This window comes from Gekko japonicus, unplaced genomic scaffold (assembly GCF_001447785.1).
Source record: "Gekko japonicus isolate JY-2015 unplaced genomic scaffold, Gekko_japonicus_V1.1 scaffold502, whole genome shotgun sequence".
Taxonomy (NCBI): domain Eukaryota; kingdom Metazoa; phylum Chordata; class Lepidosauria; order Squamata; family Gekkonidae; genus Gekko; species Gekko japonicus.
The window spans coordinates 306,135-318,959 of record NW_015169186.1 but is presented as its reverse complement, the minus strand read 5'-3'; the positions used below and the strand labels follow the sequence as shown (position 1 = coordinate 318,959).

General features: G+C 48.0%; 1 protein-coding gene across 1 annotated transcript; it reads left to right on the top strand.

Moving 5' to 3' along the window:
* Positions 1–255: 255 nt before the first annotated feature.
* FAM105A (family with sequence similarity 105 member A) lies at positions 256–12,817 on the top strand. The gene is made up of 7 exons (XM_015416183.1): positions 256–411; positions 992–1,023; positions 1,134–1,225; positions 2,940–3,089; positions 3,826–3,954; positions 5,941–6,210; positions 12,278–12,817. Exons 1-7 carry the CDS (start codon positions 341–343, stop codon positions 12,455–12,457), a joined length of 924 nt encoding a protein of 307 aa, XP_015271669.1. The 5' UTR covers positions 256–340; the 3' UTR covers positions 12,458–12,817.
* Positions 12,818–12,825: the final 8 nt, after the last annotated feature.

Below are 12,825 nucleotides of genomic sequence, written 5' to 3'. Positions count from 1 at the left end.
GATTGTGATTTAAAGAAGGGTCGGCAAAGGCTGCTTCAATTTACCTGATTTCTCCCACATTTGCCCCCCCCCCAAGCTGTGCGCATTGAGAGGGGTCTGTTTCTCCGTGCTTCTGGGTGTGTGTGTGTGAATGGGGTAGTGTACCCAGGCGGATACCTTCAGGTGATCCTGTCTGGAATGATGTAAATAACGAACTTTATCTCTCGCAAACACTATGAAGCTTGTTAATTTTCTCTCCCCCCACATTTTAGGATAGAATGAGCTGCAGTCTTGGAGTAGAGCTGCCCACCACACCCCCTTCGACAGGCTCCGAGCTGTAAAGAGACCGCCTGAGTCAAGCATGCCTCTTCTTACAGCTGCTCTCTGGTATTGCAGGCAGCTGTATACGTACCTCGTGCATCTCTTAAAATGGTAGGTTGAAACTGGAAGTGGCTTCCCTAAGAACCTCCTTGCTCAATGAGACTGAAGTCCCATCTAGTTTGGTACTCTGTTTCCAAGGGCAGCCAGTCTCAGGGCCCTGGAAACTCCCAAAGAGTGTTCGGGGGATGACTTCCTTGTGTTGTCCAGTGATGCAGCCTCCCTGTTTGTTCACATTCACGCATGCTGAATAATCCACTTTCAACTGACTTTCAGTGCACTTTGGCGATGGTTTTGGATCTTGCCATTTCACACAGTAAAATCCAGTTGCCAAGTGCATTGCAAGTGCGTGATTCAGTGTGAAAGCACCATTAGTTTACATAGGGTTCCATTTGTCTATCGCGGACAACGGGTGTCGGCGGATCCTCAGTTTCTCTAATTGGTCTTGAAGCCATCAAAAAGCCTTCGGCATCCGTGGCTGCCTTGTCTGGCCATGAACCGATGAGCTCTACGTTGCATGGAGAAATCCTTCCGTCCGTCCTTTTGGTCCTCCTGCTGTCCACTTTCTGACATCATCCGTGTTTGCTCACTGCCGCCGCCGCCTCTCTGACTGCCCTTTTTGTTTGGCTTTCAGGTGGGGCAGATACCTGCAGAGAAAATTCACAAGTAAAAATTGAGTTTTGTTTTTAAGCCCCCCCTCCCCCTCCCCCGTCCTCCGTGCTACGTCTTAAAACTAATCTGCTGTTTTTCCACTCCCCTGTCTGTGCTTGACTCAGAGAGCCGCTCTGTGCTGGCTGAAGCCGACCTGCTCGGCTACTGTGCGGAGAAGTGGACAGGAGAAGCGGAGCAGGCCCAGAAGATGAGAGAGGTCAGAGCGATGGAGGAGTGAAGCGCCAGATCGGGAGCCCTCCGTCTGCCTTGGCCAGTTCCGTTTGCTCGCAGACTGAAAGCCAAACTGGAAAGGAGGGTTTCCTCTTGGGGGATTTGAGCTGTTGTGTGGAAATGGGCCGTGGCTCAGTGGGAAGAGCATCTGCTGGGCACTCCGCCCCCCGGGCACCTCCGGTCAGGACGGTGTGACGTGGTGGAAGCCCTCGGCCTGTCTCTGCCAGAGCTGCGCACAGTCCTGACTTGCATCTCTGGCACTGGCTTTCCTGGGCTCTATCAGAATGGGAAGCTGTTGGGTGATAGGGAGATATCGAAAAAAAAGGCATTTAGCAGAGATAAGATAGCCCAGCAGAGCCAGAGTAAAATAATTCAGACTGAGAGTCCATGTGTGATTAAAATATAAAAGTTTTACTAAATTCTAGCATGGGGAAGGGTAACTGGGATGAAAATAACAACAGAGCAAAATCGGCTACATCCTTACTCTACAAAGACAAAACTAGAAGAGAGAGATTATGGCTACTCTTCTTCTTCTTCAGAACACCAAACAAAGACAGGAAGAGAGCCATAAAATGCTAATACACCTTGACACTTTAGTCCCAATCAAATTCCTAGATCAGGGAGAAAATTCCCGGGCTTTCTACAGCTAAAGAACATTGGTTACATGAAAAACATGTGACTTCCTGTGAGTAACATAAACAAACATTTAACCCCAGATATACTGAGTGTTTTCAACTTGTAATACTCAACAGAAGCATTTCTCGTGGAAGTTCGCTATGGTGTGGGGAAAGTCTTGACCTTCTCAAAGGAAAGAAAGGGGAAGTAAGCGTGAACAGGGTGTGTGTGTGCAAGGCACTAGACCGCAACTCTGGTCTCTGGCCTTTAACTGTCCAAACACAGCTGTTAGTTTGGATTTCCCCACAGTGGTGCGTCAAGGTGGCCGCCCTGTCGTTTGGACGCACACAAGAATTTTGCTTTGGCAAAAGCATCATGATCAATCCCATCTTTTCTGATGGAACAGAATGTGTCTCAGGCTGGTCATAAGCATGTTGAGTTGCCTGAGCTGGAAGAACTAAATGGTGCCCTCTTGGGCGCCAATTACTGTGGCAGGGCTCACAGTCGAGTAGGACGTTCTCTTGGGTGCAACACGCTGAAACAAACAGGGTGCTGCGTGAGAACGCAACTCTGCTCTTGCAGGGCTGGCACGCCCTGCCTTGGGACCTGCACGGGGCATCTTCCCCAGGCTCGCCCAGCTCCTCGACTGTGCCAGTCGCACTCTTCAGGCAGCACTTTTCCATGCCATCTTAGGATTGGCTGGACGGCAACAATTAGGTCACAGCCTGTCTTTCTGGTATATCTCTGGAGCGGCCTACGTGAGCGGGTGCAGAAGGCACCTTCTCTGGCTGCATTTAAAAAGACAGTTTCATTTCAAAGAGTACTTAGTGGAGGATAAATAGTTTTGGCAGAGTTGGCTGTGTTTTTAATCTGTGTGTGTTTAGCTGCCTTGAGTTTAAGGGAGAAAAGGTGGTGGGAAGTAAATATTCCAAATATGTCCATGAGCTCTGTTCTTGTTTGGTGGCCGCCTGTCTTGCTGTTTTTAATGGTGCCCAGAATCAGTCACCTAAGCTTACCTCATGACAGATCCAGCTAGGAAGATCAAGAAGTTTCCTTTATTGTTATATGTGTCCCCTTTTTTTAAGGCTTACGAAGACCTGTTTTGGAGACATCATGTCAAATATATACGTCAAGTAAGGAGAGATAACTACTGCGTGTTGAGAGCTGTGTTGTTTCAAATATTTAACCAAGGTATTCCTCTTCCACCATGGATGAAGGCAACAGATGTTCTAAAGGTGTGTTGTGAAATAAGTCGCGGCATATACAGTGAAAGTGTTGCATCTTCTCCAAGTGCAGTTCCTTTGTTTGTTTGTTTTAAAAAAACACACAAGATAGGTGTAGTGTATCAGGCCCTGACAGGGCCGGGCATGCCTGGACTTGTCCAGGCACAAATACTCTAGCTTCAGACCAAAAGACAATGGGCAAGTCGGATCCTAGCCAGGCCCAATGAAAGGGCTAGGGCCCGGGCCAAGAGGCCAATAGGTCTCTTGATTACTGTAAATAGCCTATCGGGAGTGGGGGGGGTGTTTGGTGGTGGGTTTCCCTGAGGGAATATAAGCCGGCCTGCGAGCCGGTCAAGGTGTCTTTGTTCCGGGCTAAATAAAGGTATGCTTAGCTGAAATCACTCTCCGTGCGCATACTTTTCAATAGGCCAAAGGAGAGGCAAGTCTAGAGAATAGTCACTGTTCTGCTAGCTCAGCTTACTTGTCTACATTTCCAAAAACTGTGGCTGTGCACTTCGACCTAGGAACGTGTTCTCTTGTATGTTCCACAGAAATAGGAATGGAAGAAGCAGTGGGGACCTTTGGCTTTTCCTCCACTCCCTGTGGCTCCTTTGCTGAGGGAGACGCCAGCTTTCCCCGAGAGCCTGATTCCCTTTCCGAGCCTGTGTGGGGGGTGTGTGCGTGCCCCCCCCCCCCCCCTTTTGTCTCCCAAATGTCCTGACTCTCTGGTTCGATTCTTTCCTTTCAGCTCCCCGAGAAGCTTCTTTACTCACAAGGCTGCAACTGGATCCAGCAGTACAGCTTTGGGCCAGAACGGTACACCAGCTCACACACATTAGGAAAACTACGCAAATGCATCGACACGTTAAAAAATCAGGTGAGTGGGAAAATGGTAGCAAGACCAATAGAACTGTACAATACGTGTGGTGGCTGCTGTCGCAGTGTTAAAAACACAAGGACTGCAACCCTTAGTTGGTTCAGGTAGTGAACCAGTTAACTAAAAATCTAGTTGATAATCCATTTTCATGGTTAGGGTATTTGAAAGGTATTCTGTATATTTTAAGCTTGCAAGTTTGCTATGATGAGCGTGTGAGGGAAATATTTAAAAGAAACTTTATCTCACAAGTAGTAGGGTCTTAGAATGCGGTAACGTTTCTTTTAGAATCTCGGAGTCAAGAAGGCTGCCGGGGGGGGGGGGGGGGGGGGACAGGCAGTGAGAGTGATTGAAAAACCACCAAACCATCCACTCTTCAGTCAGCTCATGCCCCCTAAAAGGCTACTGTGTGTGTGTGTTTTCTTTTCGTGACAGGCGGGTACTTACTTTGTTGGTACCATTGGAAAGAATGTGGAGTTGAGTTAATCATTTACACTGCATTGTACATGACGTGCCAGTTACACCGTCCTGTGTAGTAACCCTAATGGACAGATATTGGACTATAGTGCAGTACTCAGCAACTCCTCTCAAGTATTCAGCGCCCTGCCTGCTGTCGTTTGTATAGGTACATCTGCATAATAAACTTGGGAGGAGTTAAAACCATTGGATGGCATCCTCCCCGGAAACAGGCAGTATTTTTGTTTTGCATGAATCAGAAGCACCCCTTTTTAGACATCCTTCAGTCCCTCAGAGAGCTCACGGTTCCCACACGTCCTTGTTGAGGAGAAACAACAGGCTGAATCGTTTTATTAAATCCAAGGGATGCTTGCAGCATAGATCTGTCCTGCCACCACTAACAAAGAAGGAGAGAATGAGAGGATGGGGGAGGCAGAAGGAGAGAAAAAGAGTGATCGGGTGAGGGAGGCAGAAGGAGATAAGGAATGACAGTAGCCATGGGGGGGCGGGGGGGGGGGAGACCAGCAGAGAGAAACAGAAAGGAAGGGGTGGGGACCAGTGTTCCCTCTAAGCTGAGTTAGTGTGAGCTAGCTCACAGTTTTTTAGCCTCTGGCTCACCTATTTTGGTCTCCGCTCAGGAAGGATGGCTCCAGAGCAAACTAATTTATGCAGTAGCCAAATCGCTCGCTCACAACTTTAATGCCAGGAGCTCACAAAGTAGAATTTTTGCTCACAAGACTCCATAGCTTAGAGGGAACATTGGCTGGGGACAAAGAAAGAGACCGTGAGAGAAGTGGGGGCAGAGGGAAGGAGTAAAAGGCGGGTGGGAGGGGATTGCTGCTCCCGCGAGTTGCCTGCGAGTCCCCACTTGTATATTCTAATAGTGAAGTCAGTCAAATCCGAGGATACTTAAATCCAGAGACTAGAGCAGTGAATGGACAAGATGGGTCTTTTGATAAACCTGAAAATGGCTCAGGTTTGCAGAAAAATCTGACATCCAAAGAAAGAGAAATACATCGGGCAGTTTTAAAACCCAGAATGTAGCCTTAATAAACGGAGGCCCTCGGTGGCATGCAGGGGCTGTTGTTAGGCAACCACAACAGTTTGGGGCAGTATTCCAGGCTTGACAGTTGCTCGGTTTCTGTCTATAAAGGGCAAGGGGAGGGGGCTGTTCTATCCTTTAAGGGAGGGCTTATGGCAGGCAGGCAGGCATGGCTGCAACCAGCAGGCAAATGGTCAAGCACTGCCATATGTGGCCGGTGAGTGGCTTGGTTGATCGATAGGTCCCTTGCCGGAATGAGCAATGTAATTCTTTATTTTGCATATTGATACTGCCCCTCCCACTTTAAGAGCAACCTGTCTATGTTGGGTAAATTAACTGGATGAACGGCAAAAAGTATATAGAGCAGTTGGTTATACCTGCAAACACTGGACTGTGCAAAGTGCTAGAAAGAACCTGCTTCTTTTGATTGCTGAGTTTTCTAGCATCAAAAATTGTTTTCTAGCATTTTAAAATTGTTCCTTACTTGGTAGTGGATGGAAATCAGCCGCATAAAGGACCCATATGAAAGAGGAAACCTGTGCAGTGCGCTTTTTGGGGACGAAAGCGTTGAACACCAGATGTACGAGGCTGTGAAATTCATCATGCTGTACCAAGTAATAGAAGCCTATGAATGTTTGAACAACAAAGAGCGCATCCCAGGTTTTTTTCACCACCTCTTCATGCGTGACACATCCTTGGACCCTTTGAGTTACATGATAAATCACCTGAATTCTGTAGGGGACAAGCGAGGCCTTGACCAGGTGAGCAGGGGGCTGGCAGTCAAGGTGTGCCGGCTCTGTGGCTTTTTTGTATATTTTTTAGTAGGTGTGGCTATATGCACCTGGAAAGCATGGTGACTTCTGGTGACTGCCCCCCGTCCTCCCGACTGCTGGCATTCCGGGGGGGGGGGGTCTCCCGTCCAAGGACTTGCCAAAGTCAACCCTGCTGAGCTGACGAGGTTCCGTGGCTCTTGAGAGACAATAGACTGCAATGTTAGGAATGTGTTCATGAGATGAATGGGGGACTTTTATCCAAGTCAAGACTTGGTCCATGTGCCATTAAACCCAGCGAAAATCAGAATATGTTGCCAAGGGAAGTTGGATTCTACAACTATAATTCTGCCTTCGTATGCTTTATTTTGCTATTGCTTGTCAGGGCTATTTTGGGGCAGGAACGCACAGGAACGGAGTTCCGGCTGACTTCAGAGTTGGCCACGCCCACTACAGCCAAAACCTCTGCGCATGCGTGGCTACAGAGGGGAGGCCTGGAGAGCGACCCTCCCCGGCGACTCCGAGGCAGGGTGGCCAGGGGGGCCCTGGAAGGATTGGGGAGGCAGTTAAATGCCGTCCCCGGCCTGTTCAAGGGCTGGCTTGCCCGGGCTTCCCACAGTCCCGGGGCACCCAGGCAAGCCAAGGGAAGACAGTTTAAGCTGCCTTCCCTTCCCTTCAAGGGAAGGCATGGGGGTGTGGCTTAATATGCTGACGAGCTGTGCTGTCGGGGTGTGGCCCAATAGGCTAATACGTTTCTGCTGTTGGGTGTGGTCTATTATGCAAATGAGTCCCTGCTGGGCTTTTTCTACAAAAAATACTGCTTGTCATGAGAGAAGAAAAGAGCTACGCAGGACCCTGAAGCCCTGTCTGCTCTCCATTGAAGATATTGTTATTCAGCCGTTTATCTGGCTTCTGAGAGGCTACACCAGCACATTCAGTTATATCTCCATAGCCTTCATAAGGCCTAGAAACTTGCTTTTCTGAAAATGAAAGCCCAGTTTCTTAGGGAGCTGAGCTTTACTCCTGATGTTGTTCTGCTGCCTGCGGCTGGCTTAGAACTCCAGCCGAGATACTTCCGCGTGGTTATTTTTTCCCCTCATAGAACCTGTCATAAGGCAGTTTCACTGTCTGGTCAGCTGCCGCTTTGCCTGTGCTTTGCAGTTACCCGTTACTGAATTAAATATTCTGATGTGTATTTCATATACTGATGGGAGGGACACGGTCTCAAGATAATTTCACTAGCAATGCCTGTCTCAGACATTCCCCACTAAGGTGGCTGCCTCATGTCATCTGCAAACTGGCTGGACAGCTATATGACCTAAAGTCTCTTTTTGTGTAGTATCGTTTTTCCAGGGGTCTCTTCACTAAAGTTCCCTCTTGTGTGTTCTAAGCACACTGTTTGCACACTGCCAGCGTTTCTGTGCTGCCCGGTTCTTCCTTTTCCACGGTTGGCTGCCAAGGGAAGTGGCGTTCCACAAGGCACTTCATAAAGTGGTGTATCCCCCCATAAGAATCTCTCCCCACGGGCAAGATTTTACTTACTTGTATACTTGGAAGTAAAGCCCCTTCCACCAAAAGTCCTGTTTCCCGATCGGATTTACTCCTGCTCTTCACTGGCATTCATTAATTGGAAGCAAATGATCCATTTTAGTTCTTGTGGGAGGGTCCTGTGAAGTAGCTTTTTTTTTTTTTAATAGCCAGCCAGAGTTGCAGCTCGTACTTCTTTTAATTGTTTAAGATTGTAATAGTGTTATTATGAAATACCAGAAAACGAAAAGCAGTAGGGACTTTGGCAGACTGCACAGCGCAAAATCAACACCTGAGCCCACCACCTCTTCCCTTGGGGATCAAGAGCTGATAATATTCAGTTGGTTCATGACTGCAGGAAGCCCGGAGAAGAGGAAGTAATTAGTCGTGCAGCAGAGGAACAGCTGAAAATGGGTGGGGCAATAGCTCTCAGAAGCCTCCGTTGGGCTTTGATTGACAAGCCGGGGTCATGTAGAATTTAATCATTTTATTCAGTTTTCACATGCATTCAGGAGGGTTCTTACTTACATCTTTTGTGATCTAATTCTGTTCTCTGGCTCATGGTGAAAAAAGATAGTGTGCTCCGCCTTCCTTGCAGTTTAAAGAGTAGACAAAGGAATGGTAAGAAGGCTATAAAACTCGAATTCCCGCGTCTCTGGGTGCCGGAAATGACTGTTGATCAGCCAGTCACAGGAATGCTTTTGGATGTCTAACTAAAGACTTCAATTCCCAGAGGCCACTGCTCTTAAAGATATGTGGCAGTTCTACTTAGCTACAGTTAAACGCTGGCTGGGACAGCACACTCCCCGCCCTGGCAATCTTACGGGTTCCACTACCCACATGCATTGCTAACAAGCCTTACAACTATAAGTATGGATAATTGGCATGCTACACTGCTAACTATGTTCTATACAGAAATAAGACATGCAAAACTTGAGTCTTCAATCTTCGGGGTCTTCTTTGGTGCAGATCGCCTAGTAGTACTGCACTCTTACATTTAAAAACAAACAACCCTAGAAGCGAGGTCTGGGAAAAAGGCAGAACCACCGCTCCGAAATGACTCCGAAAGCAGGGGGGTAACCCACAGCAGGCAGCCAGCGGTGTCAGTTGCTCACCATCCTGGGTGTGCCGGGATTGGCTGTACAGTATGTCAAAATACTCTCTCGTGAGCGTTTTAACGTAGGCCGTTTATTTTGCCCTCATAGCAGATTTGGGGATAGGGAACTTAAGAGAACCGGCGGGATCCTCCTCCTCCCTTCCCCCAGCCGTGCCGCCCCGCAGTGGTGCCCGTGTAGACTGGGATGGGAAGGCCACAGCGAGGCCAGTGTTGCTGAACTCTTAATGTGCCACAGAGTCCCCGATGCCGGTGCATCGGCTTTATGGTTTGCTGGCCAAGGGGACTGATGTGCCGCCCTACGTGGAGCTGCCCCCTACTAAGCCCACCGACCTGAGTCCAGTGCACGGTAGAAGCATTTTTAGATGGAACAGATGAACTAAGAAGGGCAGAACTCCTCTTGAGGTGGCTCTGCCTGTATCTTTTGGCCCTCCTGTAGGTGCAATTCAGCCATAGGGTGGCACAATCAGGGCATATAGCTGGATCCCACAGTACATCTTTATGGTCTTTAAAAATGTCAAAACCCTTCAGAGCGCCAAGTGCACAGTCGCTTTGGGCTGTGTGTGTGTGTTTCGGTCTTGTCAGACGGACATTTCAGGCGATCTGTCCCAAGAGGAAGGGAAGCGTTCCTTCAGTAGAAAGCCCCTTTTTTATTACCGAAATCTCTGATCTCCGGAGCAGTCTCTTTCAGAACACCACCTAAACCATCTTGACCAGTATAAGAGCACGCTTGCTTTTGGATCGGGCAGCGGGGGTCCAGTCAATTTGAACTCCCTCTGAATGTGGAGTCGTAGATAAGGCTTGAAGATGAAAAACTGTGTGTCATGAGCAGCCTTTGTCAGTGTCTGGGCAATTTTATATTTTAGATATATCAGGAGCAATGGAGTTATGAACACAACATTTTGCTATACAATTTGACCTTACTGATCCAAGAAAGAAGTGCATAGGCAGCAATAGAGATGAGGAAAGTTTTAGAGGACACAAATGCACCCCAACAGGGAGAAAGCCCAAAGAATGTGACAGAAGGTTCTGCTATAAATCTAACAAAGACACAAAAGTGGCGCTCTGTAGCTGGGAGAAAGAACAACTGCTTTGTAATTGCAGGACGCCACGGACACCTACAAGTGTTGTGCTGCCCCCAGCCAGTGTTAATGTACCTTTCAGAGTAGTTGCACCTGGGAATTGGAGTCCACAGTTAGGGGTCCCGGAAGCTTCCCTCTGACTGGCTCATTAAGAGTAATTTCCTGAGCTCAGAGGCGCAAAAATAGGAGTTTTATTGTTCTTTTCTGTTTCTTTGTCCATCAACCCTTATTGCAAGGAGAGGGGAAGCCCATCTCTTTTCTCACCACGGCCATAGGATTGACCTAGATCAGAAAGATGTAACGCTCTATCCAGCTATCAGCTCGATTGTGAGTAAATGATCTACTGAATGCACGTGAAGTTAAATAGAATATTTAAGCTCTCTTCAGTGGCTGTGCGTTGACTCACACCTGGAAAGCGTTTGCCTCAGCTGCAGCTCACGCTGGACAGGACAAGTGTTGCTACGCGGATTGCCAGTGAGATCCATATAACTAGCCATCACGCATCTGTGGTCAGTCAGAATTTTGTCATAAATTAATACAAAGTTCAGATGCAGACAATAGTAAGAAACAGGGGTCATTTCCTGCAGGAGCACACAGGAGCGGAGCTCCGGCAGTGAAGAGCCCAGGGGGCGGGCACATGCAACAAGCCCCGTCCCCTGCTCCCAGCAGCCCTCAGTGCAAGAAGCAGCCAGGTGAGTAAGTTGCAGAGGCCCCCCCTGGCCCTCCGGTCCAAAACAGTCCAGTGGTACCATTAAGACCAAGTTTTATTCAGGTACAAGCTCTCCCTCCTTTGTGAGGACAGATCTGCACGTTCCCCACCCCAATAGCTAGCAATCCAAAACAGTCCAGTGGCACCTTTAAGACCAAGTTTTATTCAGGTAAAAGCTCTCCCTCCTCTGCAAGGACAGATCTGCATGTGTCCCCCCCCCCATAGCTAGCAATCCAAAACAGTCCAGTGGAGCCTGAGCGGTGGGTGTTGCCTTCTGACACACTTCCGGTGATGTAAGGGGGTGTGGCCTATGCTAATGAGTTATGCCAATGAGCTCCTGCACCTCTTTTTCTATGAAATGACCCCTGATAAGAAATAAGCTCACTCCGCTGCATTAACAAGATTTCACTATGATGCATAACCTGGGTAAATGTTCCCAGCAACTTGCAGTAGATGGTTTTGCCAAGAGAAAGAGGGTGTAGCTATCGCCAGGGTGAACATGTGTAAAAAGTATGATCATTTTAATCACTTTTACACAGTACTCGATATGTTAAAACAACAACAAAACACAAGGTGCCTGTACTCATGTACAAGTTTGCACCAATTCCCACCAGTTTCCCTCTCAGGAATTGGGAGACCCCCCTCAAAAAAGGTGATAGTGCTCGGTACCAGTGGGTACCACCACAAAACAAAGCTCCCTGGTCCCCCCTCCCCCATGTAATCCAGGATAGCAGCAAGTCACAAAAGACAGTGCCCCACCACCACCACCACCAGGTTCCTGGCGACTTCAGATGAGATGATGTCTGATGGGCAAGTTCACTGCCAAAGTCAAGGAAATGCAGCATCTCTGAAAGATGTAACACAAGGGATTGTCAGCCACTCTGAGACTCCTTCGGGTAGTGAAGGGTGGGGTATAAATCCAATCACTTCTTTTCCTCTTCAAAATGAGTGAAGGTTTTATGAATTTCAGACACAGCAGTTGCCATCAAGTGCATATTCTTCACTCTTTAGGCCAAATATTTAAGTGCACGTGAGGTTTAAATGCAACAGAACAAAAGCCATGACATTTCTGTGGATCCTCACTTATTTCAGTCCATAGATACTTTGTTTTGCATTTAAATATAGTGGTTATTATACTGCGTATATATCATATTGAGGGAGCTGCAGTGGCTCAAGTGGTTAAGACGCTGAACTGCAGGCTGTGGAAGGTCAGTAGTTCAGGAGTTCGAGACCCGAGTGTGCCGCATGACGGAGTGAGCTCCCGTCTCTAGTTCCAGCTCCTGCCAACCTAGCAGTTCGAAAGCAAGAAATTGCAAGTAGATAAATAGGGACCACTTCGGTGGGAAGGTAACAGCGTTCCGTGCGCCTTGGTGTTTAGTCATGCCGGCCACATGACCACGGAAATGTCTTCGGACAGCGCTGGCTCTTCGGCTTGGAAACGGAGATGAGCACCGCAACCCTAGAGTCGGATTCGACTGGCTTTCGAGCAAGGGAACCTTTACCTTTACCTATATCATATTGCTGACAAGATTCAGAACCAGTATAAAGCTTCTCATTTAACTTATCAGTGCGTGGTTTCCTTTCGCCATTTCTGAAAGTATCGTTTTGATCTTTTCTCTTCCGCAGGTTGATTTGTTCCTCCTTGGGTATTCTCTGGAAGTGAAGATAATTGTTTACAGGTTGTCTAAGTTTAACTCAAAAGATTTTCAAGTAAACTATATGGAGGCCTATCAGAGGGACTGGCACGAAGTATCTCTTCTGACTGAAGACGACCAGCATTACCACATTCCGGTTACCCAGATATAAAACTGGTTTCTCGTGGTGCACCAGAAGCATCTGGCATCCAATGTGAACATGAGAAGATCCCTCCTGGATCAGACCAGTGGTCCATTGAGTCCAGCATCCTGTCTCGTGCAGTTGACAGCCTTTTGTTCTGGAGGATCAATAACAGGATGCGGAGGTGGAGGCACTCCTGTTGTTGCCTCCTGGCACTGATATTCAGAGGTTTACTGCCCCTGAATGTGGAGGCTCTCCTTACGTCATCATGGCTATCAGCCACTGGTAGACCTGTCTTGCATGAATCTGTCTAATACTGTTTTAAAGCCATCTGTGTCTGAAAAACTGTACAAGAGTGTTGCGCTTAGAATCTGGCAGCCCCGCGCTCAGCCCCATGG

Excerpts from the sequence above, each read along its gene's own strand:
- FAM105A (XM_015416183.1), top strand. The coding sequence starts at position 341 with ATGCCTCTTCTTACAGCTGCTCTCTGGTATTGCAGGCAGCTGTATACG. Across the intron at positions 1,024-1,133 it reads CCTGCAGAGAAAATTCACAA|AGAGCCGCTCTGTGCTGGCT; the intron begins GTAAAAATTGAG and ends TGCTTGACTCAG. Across the intron at positions 1,226-2,939 it reads AGGCCCAGAAGATGAGAGAG|GCTTACGAAGACCTGTTTTG; the intron begins GTCAGAGCGATG and ends CCTTTTTTTAAG.